This window comes from Nycticebus coucang, chromosome 6 (genome assembly GCF_027406575.1).
Source record: "Nycticebus coucang isolate mNycCou1 chromosome 6, mNycCou1.pri, whole genome shotgun sequence".
In the NCBI taxonomy this organism is placed as follows: Eukaryota; Metazoa; Chordata; class Mammalia; order Primates; family Lorisidae; genus Nycticebus; species Nycticebus coucang.
Window position 1 is genome coordinate 65,631,957 of NC_069785.1, and position 16,842 is coordinate 65,648,798.

Consider the following 16,842-nt stretch of genomic DNA (forward strand, 5'->3'; position numbering starts at 1 on the left):
TTCAAATAAGGAAATTTGAGGTTTAGGAAAGTAATAGTGATTCATGCTAGAGGAGTTTTCCTGCAAAAAGGGTATACTTTCTCGGAAACAATGAATAGAGAAGAGGAGATGCAATTGGTTTTGTTTTGGAACAGTTTAGTTCTTGAGATGATCACAAATTACTAGTGGGGAAACAAATGGAAATTTCAGAGGCATTCTGAATTTTTATTCTTTTTTTTTTTTGAGACAGAATCTCACTATGTCGCCCTTGGTAGAGTGCCATGATGTTACAGCTCACAGCAACCTCCAACTCCTGGACTTCAGTGATTCTCTTGCCTCAACCTCCCAGGTAGCTGGGACTACAGGCGCCCGGCACAATGCATGGCTATTTTTTATTGTCATTGCTGCTGCAATTGTCATTGTTGCTTTAGCTGGCCCAGGTCAGGTTTGAACCCACCAGCCTCGATTTATGTGGCCGGCACTCTACCCAGTGAGCCACGGGTGCCTCCATGAAAAGAGATTTTGTTGAAAGAAAAACATCTGTTCAGTGAGAATTTCTAAAATGCACATTTCAACATTGTAAAGCTCTTTGCTACTTCCAGATTGAGTAACACTTAAAACACATTTCCTTTTCAAAGTGCAAGATTTGCAACGGAGGCTTGTCATGCATTCATTTGGCCAGTTTCAAATGTTGAGGTGAATGCTGGGTAATCTCTGCTAGCTCTTTAATCAGATTTAAAATTCTCAGTGTTTTAGGCCAGGGGCAATGGCTCATGCCTGTAATCCTAGCACTCTGGGAGGCCGAGGCAGGTGGATTGCCTGAACTCACAGGTTTGAGACCAGTCTGAGCCAGAGTGAGACTTCATCCCTGAAAATAGCTGGGCATTGTGCTGGGCGCCTGTAGTCCCAGGTACTTGGGATGTTGAGATAGGAAAATCACTTGAGCTCAGGAGTTTGAGGTTGCTGTGAACTATGATGCCACGGCACTCCACCAAGGGCAAACAAAGTGAGACTCTGTCTCAAAAAACAAAACGGAACAAAAAAATTCTCAGTGTTTCCTAGTTGTTTCTGCATACTTTATCTGAGTGGTTGCTGTGTTATTACAATGTGTTTGCCTTTTCTGTCTTTCTTTCTTTTTTTTTTTTATTAAATCATAGTTGTGTACATTAATGCAATCATGGGGCACCATACACTGGATTGATATACAATTTGAAATATTTTCATCAAATTGGTTAGCATAGCCTTCTTGGCTTTTTCTTAGTTATTATGTTAAGATATTTATATTCTACATTTAGTAAGTTTCACATGTACCCTTGTGCCTTTTCTGTCTTTCTTGACATTTTATAGTTTTAGCACTTAGAAACCTTTTATTTGCAATTCAAATTTGGTGGTTATCATTTGATATATAATTATTTATTTTTCCCCTTCATTTCCAAAAATATTTTAAGGTTTAATTAGATCATTATATTTTAATCTTATAGATTAAAGCCCTTTGAGACTCTCAGATATACTCATTACTTATAACTAGAATTGTTAACCATGCTATTTTTGTATCTGTCATGAATGTAAATGGCTCAATGAAAAACTAATAAATTCTTTCTAATTTCTTGAATTAGTTTGAGTTTGTTATCTTTATTTTGGTATGTTTAGATTTTATGGATCCAGTGGTCATATGAAGAATACCAAGATTTGAATTTAATTCAGTAACAAGTAGAATATTGAAAAACAGTGTAAAAGCTGGGCAGTTTTTTCAGCCGGAAGTGGTAATATGTGTCATTGTCAATTTATACAGAAAGGACATTTGATTTGCCACTTCCTATTCAGAGAATAGAAGAACCAAGAAATCTGAAAATTCCGGTTCATCGTTTTTAGCATGTCACATGTCTTTTTAAAGGACCATTTATTAGTCCTTCTTTAGAAAAGATTCCCACTTTTTCTCTATTAGACTTAACATAGCTAACATAAACATATTCGGCTGACAGTGATCATTTTACACCATTGTTAAAATATCCTCTGAACTTGCTTTTTTGAGAGAGGTTCTCATTCTTTTGCCTGGGCTAGAGTGCCTTGGGCATCAGCGTAGCTCACAGCAACTTAAACTCCTGGGTTTAGGCCATCCTCCTGCTTCAGCCTCCCAAGTAGCTAGGACTACAGGTGTATGCTACAATGCCTGGCTAATTTTTTCATTTTTAGTAGAGAAAAAATTTTTCATTTTTAGGGTCTCATTCTTGCTCAGGCTGATCTCAAACTCTGGAGCTCAAGTGATCCACCTGCCTCAGTCTTCTAGAGTGCTAGGATTACAGGCTGAGCCACCATGTCCAGCCCTCAGCTAATTTTTTTTACTTTTTGTAGAGATAAGGTCGCACTATGTTGTTCAGGCTGGTCTCTAACTCCCAGCTTCAAGTAATCCCAGCTTTAACCTCCCAAAATGCTAGGACTAATCTTGCTTCTAATACGTTTTTCTTTCTAGACTTCCTAATTTTCAAACAAGAAAACATTATAAATTTTAATATAAGTAAATAAAAAGTTTAATAGTTCTGAATATATCCAGCAAAATTGGTACTTGGGTGAAAATAGCTTTCTAACATATAATCTGTATTTATAAAAGAAAAAATGCCTTAAACTCCTTTCTTTTAATCTAACATTCTTAATTTTATTTCTACACATACAAGGACTTGTATTTTACACATACAAGTCCTTTAAAAAAAAAATACCTTAAAGCTTTAGTTTATGACTCATATTTTCCTATTTCATTAATCCATTTTTCTAATTACAGAGTTCAACTAATTATCCTAAAATCAGCTACTCTGAAATTTCATTAATCTCTATGTTTAAAAGCCCACACAATAAAAAACAGGAGCAAAATGTGGTTGTCAAAGAAACTTTGAAAATCGGGGAGATATTCCAATGAAGAACTATCTTCATTGTTAATAAATAAAAATCTTGAGTAAGGAAGTAAATGTAGCATTTCTTTAAAGTGGACTTCAATATTTGGAAACATTTTTATCTATTTCTGGAAGATCTCTGAAATGTAAATAGACAACCACATTCAGATAGCCTGGGATCACAGATGTTTCCAAATGTACTTTTGAAACAAAGTACATTTTTGCCTTTTTCATTGTAAAAGCAGAATGTTAAACTTCTGCTTCTTGAAGCGGGTCAAAGGGGATGGATAACCCGTGTAGAAATATGCGCAATGCTGTGAGTACACCCAGTATTGAAATCTTGCATTGCTAGCATTCACTGAAAGGCTGAATGATGCAGAAATCTGATTTTTTTTTTTTTTAATGGTTCTTATGACTTCAGTCAAATAGAACTTTTAAAGAACTTAGTGGGAACCAGGTGTAGAAAACCTCCATTGTAGGTCCCTAATGTTTATCCACCCTGATTTTTCTGGGCCAGGCAACAGACTTCCCCCAAGTGACCCAAGAAAGTACACGAGATAGAAGAGAGAGCCGGGTGTGTTCTAAGCTACAGCCCCCACAGGCCACAATGCATCAACTCACAGCTTATGCTGAAGGTCAGGGGAACTCACTGGCCCGAGAGAAAGAGATTTCCAAAGGCCAGGAAAAGTACTCTTTCCCACACTCCAGCCATGGTATCTTTTCACCCATTCATAAACCCAGGGGCAACCTCCTTATTCTCTTGAAACAGAAAAACTTGTGTATTATCCTCTGTTGACTAACTAATGTGACTTTAGTATAAAAGAGTTTTGTCAATCCATTCATTCTCCATGTTAAATTATGTCTCATTTGTAGAATGAAAGATAGCCCAATACCACTCATTCCAGCTCCTGTTAAGTCTGTTAACTGTGGACTTCAGCCAGGTTCAAAGTTTTCTTCTGTCTGTTCTGTTGGCCAACCCCTTCCCTCCAGCTGCCTTCCACCATACCACTGGTTTCTGAGAAATACCTAATAAATAGTGTTTCAGGTAAGTGCTCACTCTGTATCCCTCACCAGTGCCTCACTGCCAGGTATCTGACCCAGCCTTCTGGGTCACCCTGAACAATGTGGAGACCCCAAGTACCACTTTGCCTTCCCCTCAGAGGTGCAGGACAGAGCCTCCCCTCCTGTGCCTCCCACCCCAAGGGGAGGGGTGGCTGTCCTCTTTCTTCTTTTGAAAGGAAATTGAGAACATCTGTGTTCCTCCTGCAGAGTGTCACTCCCAAGAAGCTTTTATTCCTTAAGGAGTGTCAAGGAAATGTCCCCGAACCTCCTTCTTCAAATCAGAGTAGCCAGCAGTCCTAGCTTCCCCAGGTCCCTGTCACGTCCCTCACTTTCTGAACTTGATCCAACTGAACTTGATCCGGTGTTAGTTATGTGGAAAACTGACATATGGAAGCAAGCATTCATTAATAGTAGAAAAATCAAACCAAAATTCAGAGATGAAAGGTACCTTAGGAGACTTAGTTAGGAAAAAGCAGGCACTGCCACCTCTCCCTCTACCAGTCACCAAGGACTCACAGGCCTTCTTCATCTTGTAGCGAATGAGGGTGCTAGTTGAAGGCCCCTGTGAATCTTTCTTCTTCCATTTCTGTCCAGGGGTAACAATTGTCCTTAATTTGTTAATAATCACTCGTGTGCATGTTTTATACTTTGATTACATATACACAAATGATAAATACTATTGTTTTGACATTTTTTATATTTTTTCAGAAATGATTTGACTCTGTATTTCTGCAACTTGTTATTTTCCCTTAACATGCTTTTTTAAAATTCTTCCTTGTTGATACGGAGGCTTCTTACTGCCCCAGAGTATTCTTTCCCTTGTATACCAGGGCATTCTCCTATTGGTGGGCATTTCAGTCGTTGCTGGTGTTTATACTCTTAATATAAAGACCCGTAAAGAACAGCTTCCTAGTGAGACTTGGACATTCTTGGCGTGTCTCTTCAGGAAGGGCTGATCTTTAAATGCCAAAATTTAATTTTAACTCCTTTTTGTATAAGTCTTTGTGTACCTGGGTAAACTGCTGCATCTTTCTGGGCTTCGATTTTTTTAGCCATAAAGGGAGGGTTAAACTAATGATCTCTAAGGTACTTTCCCAAGTCTATAAGTCTATGATTCTCTTTCATACTTGTTTCATACTCCTTACAGTGTATGATACAGGGCAGCCATAAAGTCCCTGTGCAATTTAAAATAGTATAAGAACTTAATGGCCACCCTGTATATATATCAGTTATGAGCAACCATTTAGCATAAGAATCAATTCATCAAAAATAAACATCTATTAGAGAGACAGGGAGAGAGAGAATGTGTTTAAATTCAAAATGAAAATGGCTTTCAATGCCTTCAAAATGTTTTTTTACAATTTAGATTTCCTATTTTATTGACAGATAAATATTTATGAGGAAACTGGGACTACTTTAAAACTATCAAAAAATTAATGTTGAGGCTCGGCGCCTGTGGCTCAAGTGGCTAAGGCGCCAGCCACATATATCTGAGCTGGCGGGTTTGAATCCAGCCCAGCCTGCCAAACAACAATGACAACTGCAACCAAAAAATAGCCGGGCATTGTGGCGAGTGCCTGTAGTCCCAGCTACTTGGGAGGCAGAGTCAGGCTTGAGCCCAGGATTTGGAGGTTGCTGTGAACTGTGATGCCACAGCACTCTACCCAGGGTGACAGCTTAAGGCTCTGTCTCAAAAAAAAAAATATTAATGTTGGGGCATATTTGAACAACATGGAATTTTATCTCTTGAACTTACATGTTGGGTTGTGTGGCCAGCTTGGTAGGCTGCTCACCTCCTGGTATGTTGTGGATTGCTCGTGTGTCCAGGGTGGTCATTTTGAACATGAATTATTTTATTCTGTGTTGCCAAAACACGATGCTCTTTAAAAGGTTATTGAAATATGAAAGGCTTTTTAACCTTAACTCTAATACCCTTCAGAAGCTGTGGTTTTTTGGAGATTATCTAGTCCTTTTAAATTAAAAAAAAAAAAGTTGCTTCCTTGCTGCCAGGACAAGCTGTGGTTCCTGCTGCTGTTGGTATGACAGTCCTCTCCTTTTCAGTCTTTAGTCACCTGGAGCTAAGGGGATAAAGTAGGTCTTTAGAATTGTGGGCTCAGGACTCTCCCAGCAACTACAATCATGGTTTAGTACAGAGATGCTGTGGACAGCTACTTACTTGTGTTGCTGATTGCCCTCCCCCCCCCCTCCTTTTTCTAGTTATTGGCTGACCACTAGACAAAATCACCTGCAAAGAAGTACGGCAGTTTATCATTAAATGTAATAATGGTCATGACACATGACAGTGTAGTAATGACAACTATTATCATTTGTCAATTTCAGATATCCGTGAATATAAAATTTTATTAATTAGATTTGAGTGTTACTGTAGAGCAGTGTTTTTCATCCTTTTTTAATCTCAAAGCACACTTGAACCTATAAACTTCCTAGGCACACTTAAATTATGTTAATAAAAAAAAAGACTAAAAAAATATATACTTACTGTGCTTTGAACTTCTTCCGAAAATAATTTAATTAACATTCTTTAGAAATTTTCTCGGCACACCTAAGATCTTCTCACTGCACACCAGGGTGCTGCAGCACACGGGTTGAAAATCCCTGCTGTAGAGAATATTGTGATTCATTCCTCCAGGCTTTGCAACCTTTCTACTGTTTTTAGCAGGCCTATGGATTAGGGGACCCAGCTCCAGGGATGGGCCTCCATTAATCTAAGTTTGGGGATAGATTAATCCAATCTTGGTAACTCTCCATACCAGTGATTTGTTCGGGAACTGAGCCATGAATGCCAGGATATGACATTCATGTGGTTATAAGTCCAGAAATGAGACATGAAGGAAGAATCATCGGAGGCTTTGGGGAAACATTTTCACTTTAAGAGAGAGGCAGTGAGGCTCGGTGTCCGTAGCACAGTGGTTATGTACACTGAGGCTGGTGGGTTCGAAACCAGCCCAGACCAGCTGAACATGACAACTGCCACAAAAAAAAGCAGGCATTGTGGCAGGCTCCTGTAGTCCCAGCTACTTGGGAGGCTGAGACAAGAGAATCGCTTAAGCCCAAGAGTTTGAGGTTGCTGTGAGCTGTGATGCTATGGCACTCAACTGAGGGCGACAGACTGAGACTGTCTCAGAGAAAAAAAAAAAAAGAGAGAGGCAGAGAAAGATGATCTCTTTTATTTCTCAGTATTGCTGTTGTGGTCAGGAACTGCTGTCAGTCAGAAGGTAAAATTGATACTCCCAGGAGGGCAAAGCCAAGGGAGGTACAGAAAAATGAGCCAGAATGCTAGACTGAGCCTTCTCTGAACACCAACTCGCCACTGGGCTTGTTATGTAAGTCAACAAAGTACCTTACAGCTACTGAGGTTTGATTGAGGTTTCTGTTGTTTGCCAAATGAAAGCATCCTGATGTATTTATATTATCATTTTATAGCTAACTATTCTTTTAATCCCTGGAGTAGCCTCAGGAAATTACCTTTACTTTAAATTTTAAAGTGAATGTTAATCCACTGTATGTTTCTCCTGGTATTATTGTCAAATTAATTGTATTGTATCTTCATTTTCTTACTGGAATTAAGATTTCTCAGCATCTTAACAATTGTTACTACAGTATATTAAAAAAACTAAGTTTCCAGGGTTTTTTAAGCCATCTTGACACTAGCATTGAGCCTTTACTTAATTTATGTCAGAGTATTTAACCTTTAATTTACTACCTACTACATACTTGTTTCTGTGCACAACCTAACTGGCAAAGAGAAGCGGGGCCCTTGCTTGATTTGAGCAAGCGGTTACAGAGCAATATTAATAAAACCAAATAATACAAGATTAAATGACTGTGCAAAGCCAAGCCTTGAGGTAGAGACAGACACGGCTGAGTAGAGAGCTGAGGCGAGAGGAGAAAGAACTGCTTGGGTAGAGCGGGCTCCTCAGAGAAGGCTGCGGTGAGGCAGAAGGGAAGGAAGGAGGGGGGAGTCCACCGAGAGAAACAGAACTCTGAGGGTTGCAGTGTCAGGAGAAAGGTGCATCCGGTGGGAAGGGCTGGATTGCCAGTTTGCAGAGGTTGGATCCCTGGCTTCCTAAATAGTGCAGCAACGAGACACAGGGATTGTTGAAAGTTATTCTAGAAGTGGCACGCAGGGTAATTAGACCAGGGAGAGCTGTTGGCACAGTATCCTGGGAAGCTATTATAAGTAATCCATGCATGAAGTGACAAGAGCCGTAGGATAATAGAATCTGAATGTGTAATCTTGTAGGTTCATAAGGAATTTCAGAGTTCCCAAAGCACTCACCCACATTATGTAATTTATCTAATTAGATCCTCTCCACCTTTTTTATGAATGAGGATACAGACGTTCAGAGCACTTAACTTAATGTGTATAAAAGTTGTTAATGACAGAACCTAACCTATAGTTCAGTGCTTTTCTGTAATAATATAAATGATTTCCCCCCACTTTTAATGCAATTCTTACTTTCTAGAAATGTTAACCTATTTTAGGTCCTGCTTGCTTTTTCTTTTTTTAATTTTCCTGTATAGTGCTACTTGGACTGCACTCCACAGCCCTTGTCTGTCACTTGGCTCTTGACAGCAGCTTAAGCTAAATACCACAGTCTACAAACCTTAGAAAAGTTGAAGACCTTTGCTTCTAAGTATCACCATCTTTTAGAACTTCCTTGAATAACTGAAAGGTCATTATTTAACAAGCACAGACAACCCCAAAGGGCTAGGTGAGTGCAAAGTTTTCAAAATGTATTAACTGAATGGAGCGGGAGACTTTAAGGGACCCTCAAAATGGCTTTGTTGAATGAAGTTGGTAAAGTACCTTGAAAAAACAGGCGTTACCATTATAATAAACCAGAATAAGAATAAGGAAAGAATTCATTTGAACAGATGTTTTGATACACATCATCTTTTATTTAAAATGTGATTGAATTATTAAATGATGAAATGTTGGAATTGAGTTATTTTTCATATGTTCAGTAGGCGTTTTGAAAGTCATTTTCCCCCTTTTTATTGTAATAAGAAACACAAAGTTTCCATCTTACCCAATTTTAGTTATTTATTTATTGAAAAGTAAATTTATTTCAGGTTAATGTGAGGGTACAAACAATCAGGTCAAAATATTTGAATTTGTTAGATAGAGTCCCTCTTGTGGTTATGTCCCCCGCACAAAAAATGTGCCAAACACCCCCACCTCGTGCCCATGCAGTGAGAGCACCCCAACCCCCTCCTCCGGCCCCTGTCTTGTTACCTCTCCCCCAACTTGAACTGAAATGAGTTTTTCTCCTATGTGGGCATGCATCAGATCATCTACTGGCTTCATATTAGTATTGAGTACATTGGATAATTGCTTTTCCATTCTTGTGATACTTCTTGTGATACTAAGAAGAATGTGTTTCACCTCCATCAGGATATTACAAAAGATGTGAAGTCACCATCTTTTTTATAGCTGAATAGTATTCCATGGTGTGCATGTACCACAATTTGTTAATCCATTCCTGAGTTGATGGGCATTTAGGTTGTTTCCACATTTTGGCAATTGTAAATTGAGCTGCAATAAACAATCTAGTGCAAGTATCCTTATGATAAAATGATTTATTTTCTTCTGGGTAGATGTCTAGTTGTGGGATTTGGGGGTCAAATGGGAGATCTAATTTGAGATCTTTGAGGATTCTCTGTACTTCTTACCCAATTTTGAAATGTACAGTTCATCACATTTTTGTGTAACTGATCTCCAGAACTATTTCATTTACTTTTCACTTATAAATCTGAAACTCACCCATTAAACAACTTCCCTTCACTCTTCCTTCCAGCTCCGCCAACCTCCATTCTTGTTTGTTTCTATACATTTGGAAAGTTATGATTTTTTTTAAAACATTTATATAAAGAAACATTTATTGAGTACCTACCAGGTACTGGACATTGTTCTTGATTCCAGGACAGAAGGAGATAAAGGACAGAGGAGGATTCCTAGGGGATCTTTCTTTTTCTTTCTTTTTTTGAGACAGCATCATCATAACTCACAGCAACTTCAAACTCGTGGGCCCAAGAGATCCTCTTGTGGGCTGGGCATGGTGGCTCACGCCTATAATCCCAGCACTCTGGGAGGCCGAGGCAGGTTGCTTGAGCTCAGGAGTTCAAGACCAGCCTGAGCAAGAGCCAGACTTGTCTTTAAAATATAGCTGGGCATTGTGGCGGGCACCTGTAGTCCCATCTATTAGGGAGGCTGAGGCAAGAGAATCATTTGAGCCTAAGAGTTTGAAGTTGCTCTGAGCTATGATGCCATGGCACTCAACCCCAGGGCAATGGAGTAAGACTCTGTCTCCTCCCCCCAAAAAGAGATCCTTTGCCTCAGCCTCTTGAGTAGCTGGGACTATAGACATGTGCCACCATGGCCAGCTGGTTTTTCCTTCTTTTTTTTTTTTTGTAGAGATAGAGTCTCACTTTATGGCCCTCGGTAGAGTGCCGTGGCCTCACACAGCTCACAGCAACCTCCAACTCCTGGGCTTAAGCGATTCTGTTGCCTCAGCCTCCCGAGTAGCTGGGACTACAGGCACCCGCCACAACGCCCAGCTATTTTTTGGTTGCAGTTTGGCCGGGGCCGGGTTTGAACCCGTCACCTTCGGTATATGGGGCCGGCGCCTTACCGACTGAGCCACAGACGCCGCCCCCTTCTTTTTTTTTTTTTAAGTGGAGACAGGGTCTCACTCTTGCTCAAACTGGTCTTGAACTCCTGACCCCAAGCAATCCTCTCACCTAGGCCTCCCAGAGTACTAGGATTACAGTCGTGAATGACTGTGCCCTGCCTCTGGAGGGTCTTTGTTACACTGGATTTGGAGGGAAAAAAAAACATAAATCACAATTAAAATCAATATCTCTTAAGTCTTTATTATTATTAAGTCTTAAATGGATGATGGCAACAATGAATTCTGTGAGATGCAAGCAGTAAATGATGCTAAAGCAGGATGATAAATAATTTTGTTTTTTTTTTTTGGAGACAGAGTCTCACTCAGTTGCCCTGGGATTGAGAGCCATGGTGTCATAGCTCACAGCAACCACAGACTCCTGAGCTCAAGAGATCCTCTTGCCTCAGCCTCCTGAGTATCTGGGACTACAGGAGCCCCCCACAATGCCCAGCTATATTTTTATTTTTTTAAGAGATGGAGTCTTGGCTCTTGCTCTCAGGCTGGTCTCAAACTCCAGAGCTCAGGCGATCCACCTTTCTCGGCCTGTCAGAGTGCTAGGATTATAGGCATAAGCCACCACTTCTGGCCCTCTTGAAATGTTTTGGAAACCACTTTAAGAGACTTTGTATAGAATGCAAAAGAAAAAAGGAAAATAGAAAAACACACTAAGTTGCCAGATAATGAGGATTTAGCAAATTGCACCTGAGTTGTATTCACTAACTGTTCCCTTCAGAAAGCTTATCCCTGATTATGTGATAGAACATGCTGTTATTTGTCAAGGGCTTTGTGGTTTCTTGTAGTTGAAATTGATAAATAATAAGTATTGAACTACTATAGTAAGGAGAAATAGGTATGAGAGAGGTTGAACTTGTGAAGTACCAGAGTCCTAAATAATTGTCACATGCTAGTTGTCAGGCCCTGCTGCTGGGTGCTTCTTTTTTTTTTTTTTTGAGACAGAGTCTCACTTTGTCGCCCTCAGTAGAGTGCTATAGTGTCACAACTCACAGCAACCTCCAACTCCTGGGCTTAGGCAATTCTCTTGCCTCAGCCTCCTGAGTAGCTGGGACTACAGTTGCCCGGCTATTTTTTTGTTGCAATTTCGCCAGGGCTGGGTTTGAACCTGCCACCCTCGGTATATGGAGCCGGTGCCCTACCCACTAAGCCACAGGCGCCACCCTGGTCCCACCTTTTAATACTGTCAGAATGGCAATGAAATTTCAGTATGAGTTTTGGAAGAGACATTCAAACCCTAGCACTTAGTGACTCCTAAGTGCAGCCAGGGTGAAAATATATTCTATTTCAGGTCTAGTTAGTTGTATGTGGGATCATTTATTAAAAATGTACATGAAACACTTGCTGACTGTATAAACTAGATATACTGGCTTTCCCTATCCTCCTATCAAATAGGCTGGGTTTGGGGTGTGAGTCCTTTTTTCTTCTTCTTCAGTCATTTGCAAATTCTGAAGAAACAAATGAAGGGAGCTGGAGGGAGATATTTTAAAGATGCCCCACAGTCTTCTTTAGGAAAGGATGGGGTGAGGGGTAGGAAGCATTGTTTATATGTACTTCAGAAAGCAGAAAATATGGCATGTTCTCCATCCATCTAAATTACAGAATTTTGCAGGATGTGATCCATTTGTGTCAGAATAATGAGGCGTATAATACGTTGCATTTAACATGTGTGGGAATTCTTTGCCGAGTAATTAGCATTCCTTTCTTCAGCCTGTATTCAGAGGAAACATACCATTCACTCCCTCTCTGGGTTCACATTTTCCAGTGCGTTGGAGAGCTTTTTTTCAATAGAAATCTTTGTCTTCTTCCTAATAAGACTTCAATTATATCTGAAGAAATTACATTTGAAGAAACTTAGCATATCTTTCTTGTTTTTTCTGGCAGGCATTGATTTTAAAATCAGAACAATAGAACTAGATGGAAAGAAAATTAAGCTTCAGATATGGTAAGTAAAAAAAGAAAAAAAAACTCCACACATATACACAGAGTTTTTACTGTCATTGAGAGTTGAAAGTGAGAATTAAAATGTGAATTGTAGTAAGTTAGAGGCATTTTATGACAGCTAAAACATGTTTTCTTTTGTTTTTTGGAGACAGAGTTTTATTATGTCGCCCTCACTAGAATGCCATGGTGTCACAGCTCACAGCAATCTCAAACTCTTGGGCTTAAATGATTCTCTTGCCTCAGCCTCCCAGTAGCTGGGACTACAGGCGCCTGCCACAACGCCCAGCTATTGTTTTGTTATTGTTGTCATTGTTGTTTAGCAGGCCCTGGCTGGGTAAAACATATTTTCTTTGTCAGAGTCAGGGGGAAATGGGTCGGTATTGAGTATCCCCCAAAGGTAACTCCACCAAGAGTAGGGAAATGAGGCATAGTACTAACTCTTGGAGCCAAAAGAGCTCTGACAGCTCATTCTTTGAAAACTCTCATTTTGGGGAGAGGAAACTAAATTCTAAAGAGTGTAAATTATTTCGTCACAGTTGTTGAAGCTTTGAAATCAGATAAATCAAAGTGGTCAAGTAGTAGGAAGCCTGAGCGGGGAGTACACGTCTAAGTTCTGGCCATGATGCCTATAAAGGGAGGGCTTTGGGCCAGTTACTTCCCTTGTCCTTATTTGTAAATTGGTGGATTGATGACATTGGAATTGCCCCCATCTCTGATATTTTATAGTTTAGTTGCATATTTCTTCTCATTGAATGGAAAAATGAAGACTATTGGACTAGGAAATAATGGGAGAAAAAAGTCACATCTTTGTGCTGCTCTGTAAGATATTAAAAAAAAACAATACCACTTTTTTTCTCTTACACAGTCAGCATAACACTTCTGACAACAGATGAGTATTGAGTCCCCCCACCTCCTCACCAAGCAATTCTCTGGTAAAAACCGACTGGGTGTCGTATAATTGAACTCAATTCTTAATACTGTCTGCCTGGAGGTAGCATTAGATCCCATAAGGTTGAGGGCTAGGTCCCATAAGCCTGTCTCTATTTCAGATACCAATCTCAAGTATAGTTTGAGTATCCCTTATCCAAAATGCTGGGGAACAGACGTGTTGGGATTTTGGACTTTTACAGATTTTGGAATATTTGCATGCACATATAAGATATCTTGGTGATAGGACCGAAGTCTAAACATGAAATTCATTTATGTTTCATACATACCTGATACAAATACCATGAAGGTAATTTTATAAAGTATTTTTAGCAAAATATTTTAAATAATCTGTGTTATATGTCTGTATTTTGACTGTAACCCATCACATGAAGTCAGGTTTGGAATTTTCCACTTGTGTGTCATGTTGGTGCTCAAAAACTTCTGGATTTGGAGCATTTTGGATTTCAGATTTTTGGATTGGGGACATTCAACCTGTAGTAGGTTGTAACCTATACTGACCAACTAGCGATAAATTAGGGTTCCAGTGACCCTGTCCTCAGGTTCCATTGCTTTTCTAGAGCATCTCACAGAACTCTGAGAAGCACTTTACTTATGTTTACCCATTTATTATAAAAGATATTACAAAAGAGACAGATGAATGGTCAGATGGAAGAGATACACAGGGAAAGGCCTGTGGGCAGGGATGTAAAACTTCCATGCTCTCTTCCACGTAGGAGGGGGGTACTGCACAATCTAAGCACTTTCTTACTATCTGGAAGCTTTCTGAATCCAGTCCTTTGGGTTTTATTTTGTTTTTGAGATGGGGTCTCACTCTGTTGCCCTGGCTAGAGTGTAATAGCATCATTATAGCTCACTGTGGCCTCAGACTCCTGGGTTCAAGTGATCCACCTGCCTCAGACTCCTGAGTAGCTAGGACTACAGGTGCATGCCACCATGCTTTGCTATTTTTTCTTTCTCTCTCTCTTTTTTTTTTTTTTTGGTAGAGACAAGGTTTCTCAGGCTGATCTGGAACTCTTGGCCTCAAGCAATTTTCCTGCGTTGGCCTTCCAGAGAGCTAAGATTGTAGTCATGAGCCACTGCATCCAGCCTCTTTTGGGTTTTTATGGAAGCTTCATTATGTTGGCATGAAAGATTATATTATTGGCCATTAGTGATCAGTTCAACCTTCAGCCTCTCTCCCTTACATAGAGGTTAGGTGGTCGGACTGAAGTTTCAACCTCTAATCACTTGGTTGTTTCTTCTGGCAACCAGTCCGCCATCCTGATACTATTCAGGAGCCCTAGCCACCAGATATCTTATCACATAAGAAGAAACTTATTGCAAGGATTTTAGGAGCTGTGTGCCAAGAACCAGGGCAAAGACCAAATATGTATTCCTTATTGTATTACACTGTCACTGCTGCTATAACAAAAATACCATAGACTGGGTGTCTAAAACAATAAACATTTATTTCTCACAGTTCTGGAAGCTGGGAAGTCCAAGATCAAGCTGCCAGCAGAGCCAGTGTCTAGTGAGGGCCTATAGACAGCTGTCTCATGTGTGTCTTCATGTGACCCAGAGAGAGATCATGTCTCTGACATCTCTTACAAGGGCACTAATCCCATTCATGAGGGCCTTCATGACTTAATTAGCTCCCAAAAGCTTCTGGTCCTAATGCCATCACATTGAGGATTAGGCTTCAAGATAGTAATTTTGAAGGAGCACAAATTATTGTCAATAGTATATCTCCCAACTTTCAAAATTTCATATTGAAATATGCAAGGCAAAGATCTCCTTATAATCACTCTACTCTAGCTGCTAAGTTCCTAAAGAATTTGTTTCAACTATGATGAATAAATATGCCTCTTCCAAAATTGCTAGGTTGAATATTTTTTATTTGAACTTAAAAGCTCTTCTTCATTTTTTTTTTAACCTCCTAGAAGCTGGCTTAATTTCTTTCAGTATGGTGGCTTGCTTTGGAGCCATGTAGATTTAGAACCTTGAGGAAGGTTTTGGTGATGCTTGGTGACCTAATTTGTAATGATAACAGCAGTAGCAAAGCATAGAGTTTAGAGCAGCTTAGATTAAGAAAGAGGACTGACTAGTAAAGTAATATAATAACATCAAGGCCAAGTACGGTGACGCATGCCTGTAATCTCAGCACTTTGGGAGGCCAAAGCAGGTGGATTGCTTGAGCTCATGAGTTTAAGCCCAGCCTGAGCTGAACAGCAAGTCTCTAAAAAATAGCTGAGCATTGTGGCAGGCGCCTGTATTCCCAGCTACTTGGGAGGCTGAGGCAAGAGGATTGCTTGAGCCCAAAAGTTTGAATTTGCTGTGAGCTAGGATGCTACAGCACTCTATGGAGGACTACAAAGTAAGACACTGTCTCAAAAAAAAGCACTACACTATCAGCTTTTTCTCAGGCTCTTTTTCTTCTTTGAGTCTCAGAGTAGGTAGAGGATGAGAATATTTCATTGAAATCCCCCAGCCCTTCTTTCATAGAGCAGGATACTAGGACTTAGAGTGGTGAAGTCCATCTGAGGGTGTATGTCTGGGTCAGTGATAAAGCTGGGACAGCTACCCAAAATCTCCTGGAACATCATGGTCAGCTTCAAAGAGTTCCCAGTATGTATCAGAAAACATTGTGAAGGTTATCACAGGCTGCCCTTTTCGTCCTTGGCGCTTAGCAAGAAGCCAGATATTTTAAAGACAATTTAAAAAATGTTTGGAAGCTTGGCACCTGTTGCTCAGTGGCGAGGGCACCAGCCACATACACCAGACCTGATGGGTTTGAATCCAGTCCTGGCCTGCCAGACAGCAATGACATCTACAACCAAAAAATAGCCAGGTGTTGTATTGGGCACCTGTAGTCCCAACTACTTGGGAGGCTGAAGCAAGAGAATCGTTTAAGCCCAAGAGTCTGAGGTTGCTGTGAGCTGTGACGCCACAGCACTCTACCAAGGGTGATATAGTAAGACTTTGATCTCAAAAAAAAAAAAAAAAGTTGGGCGGCGCCTGTGGCTCAGTCGGTAAGGCGCCGGCCCCATATACCAAGGGTGGCAGGTTCAAACCCGGCCCCAGCTGAACTGCAACCAAAAAATAGCCGGGCGTTGTGGCGGGCACCTGTAGTCCCAGGTACTCGGGAGGCTGAGGCAAGAGAATCGCTTAAGCCCAGGAGTTGGAGGTTGCTGTGAGCTGTGTGATGCCACGGCACTCTACTGAGGGCCATAAAGTGAGACTCTGTCTCACCAAAATAAAAAAAAAAGTTTGAAGAGGGAAGCAAAGAGAATTTTTGATTCTGTGCTAACAGTCCTGATCATAGCAATAAGAAGTGT

At 40.3% G+C, this 16,842-nt stretch overlaps 1 protein-coding gene across 1 annotated transcript in view; it reads left to right on the forward strand.

Annotated features, from left to right (window-relative positions):
* Nucleotides 1-16,842, forward strand: part of RAB8B (RAB8B, member RAS oncogene family) — a 79,909-nt gene that overhangs the window by 43,890 nt on the left and 19,177 nt on the right. The window contains exon 2 of the mRNA XM_053594418.1: nucleotides 12,518-12,578. Within this exon, the coding sequence (XP_053450393.1) occupies nucleotides 12,518-12,578 (61 nt within the window). The remainder of the gene's footprint in view (nucleotides 1-12,517; nucleotides 12,579-16,842) is intronic.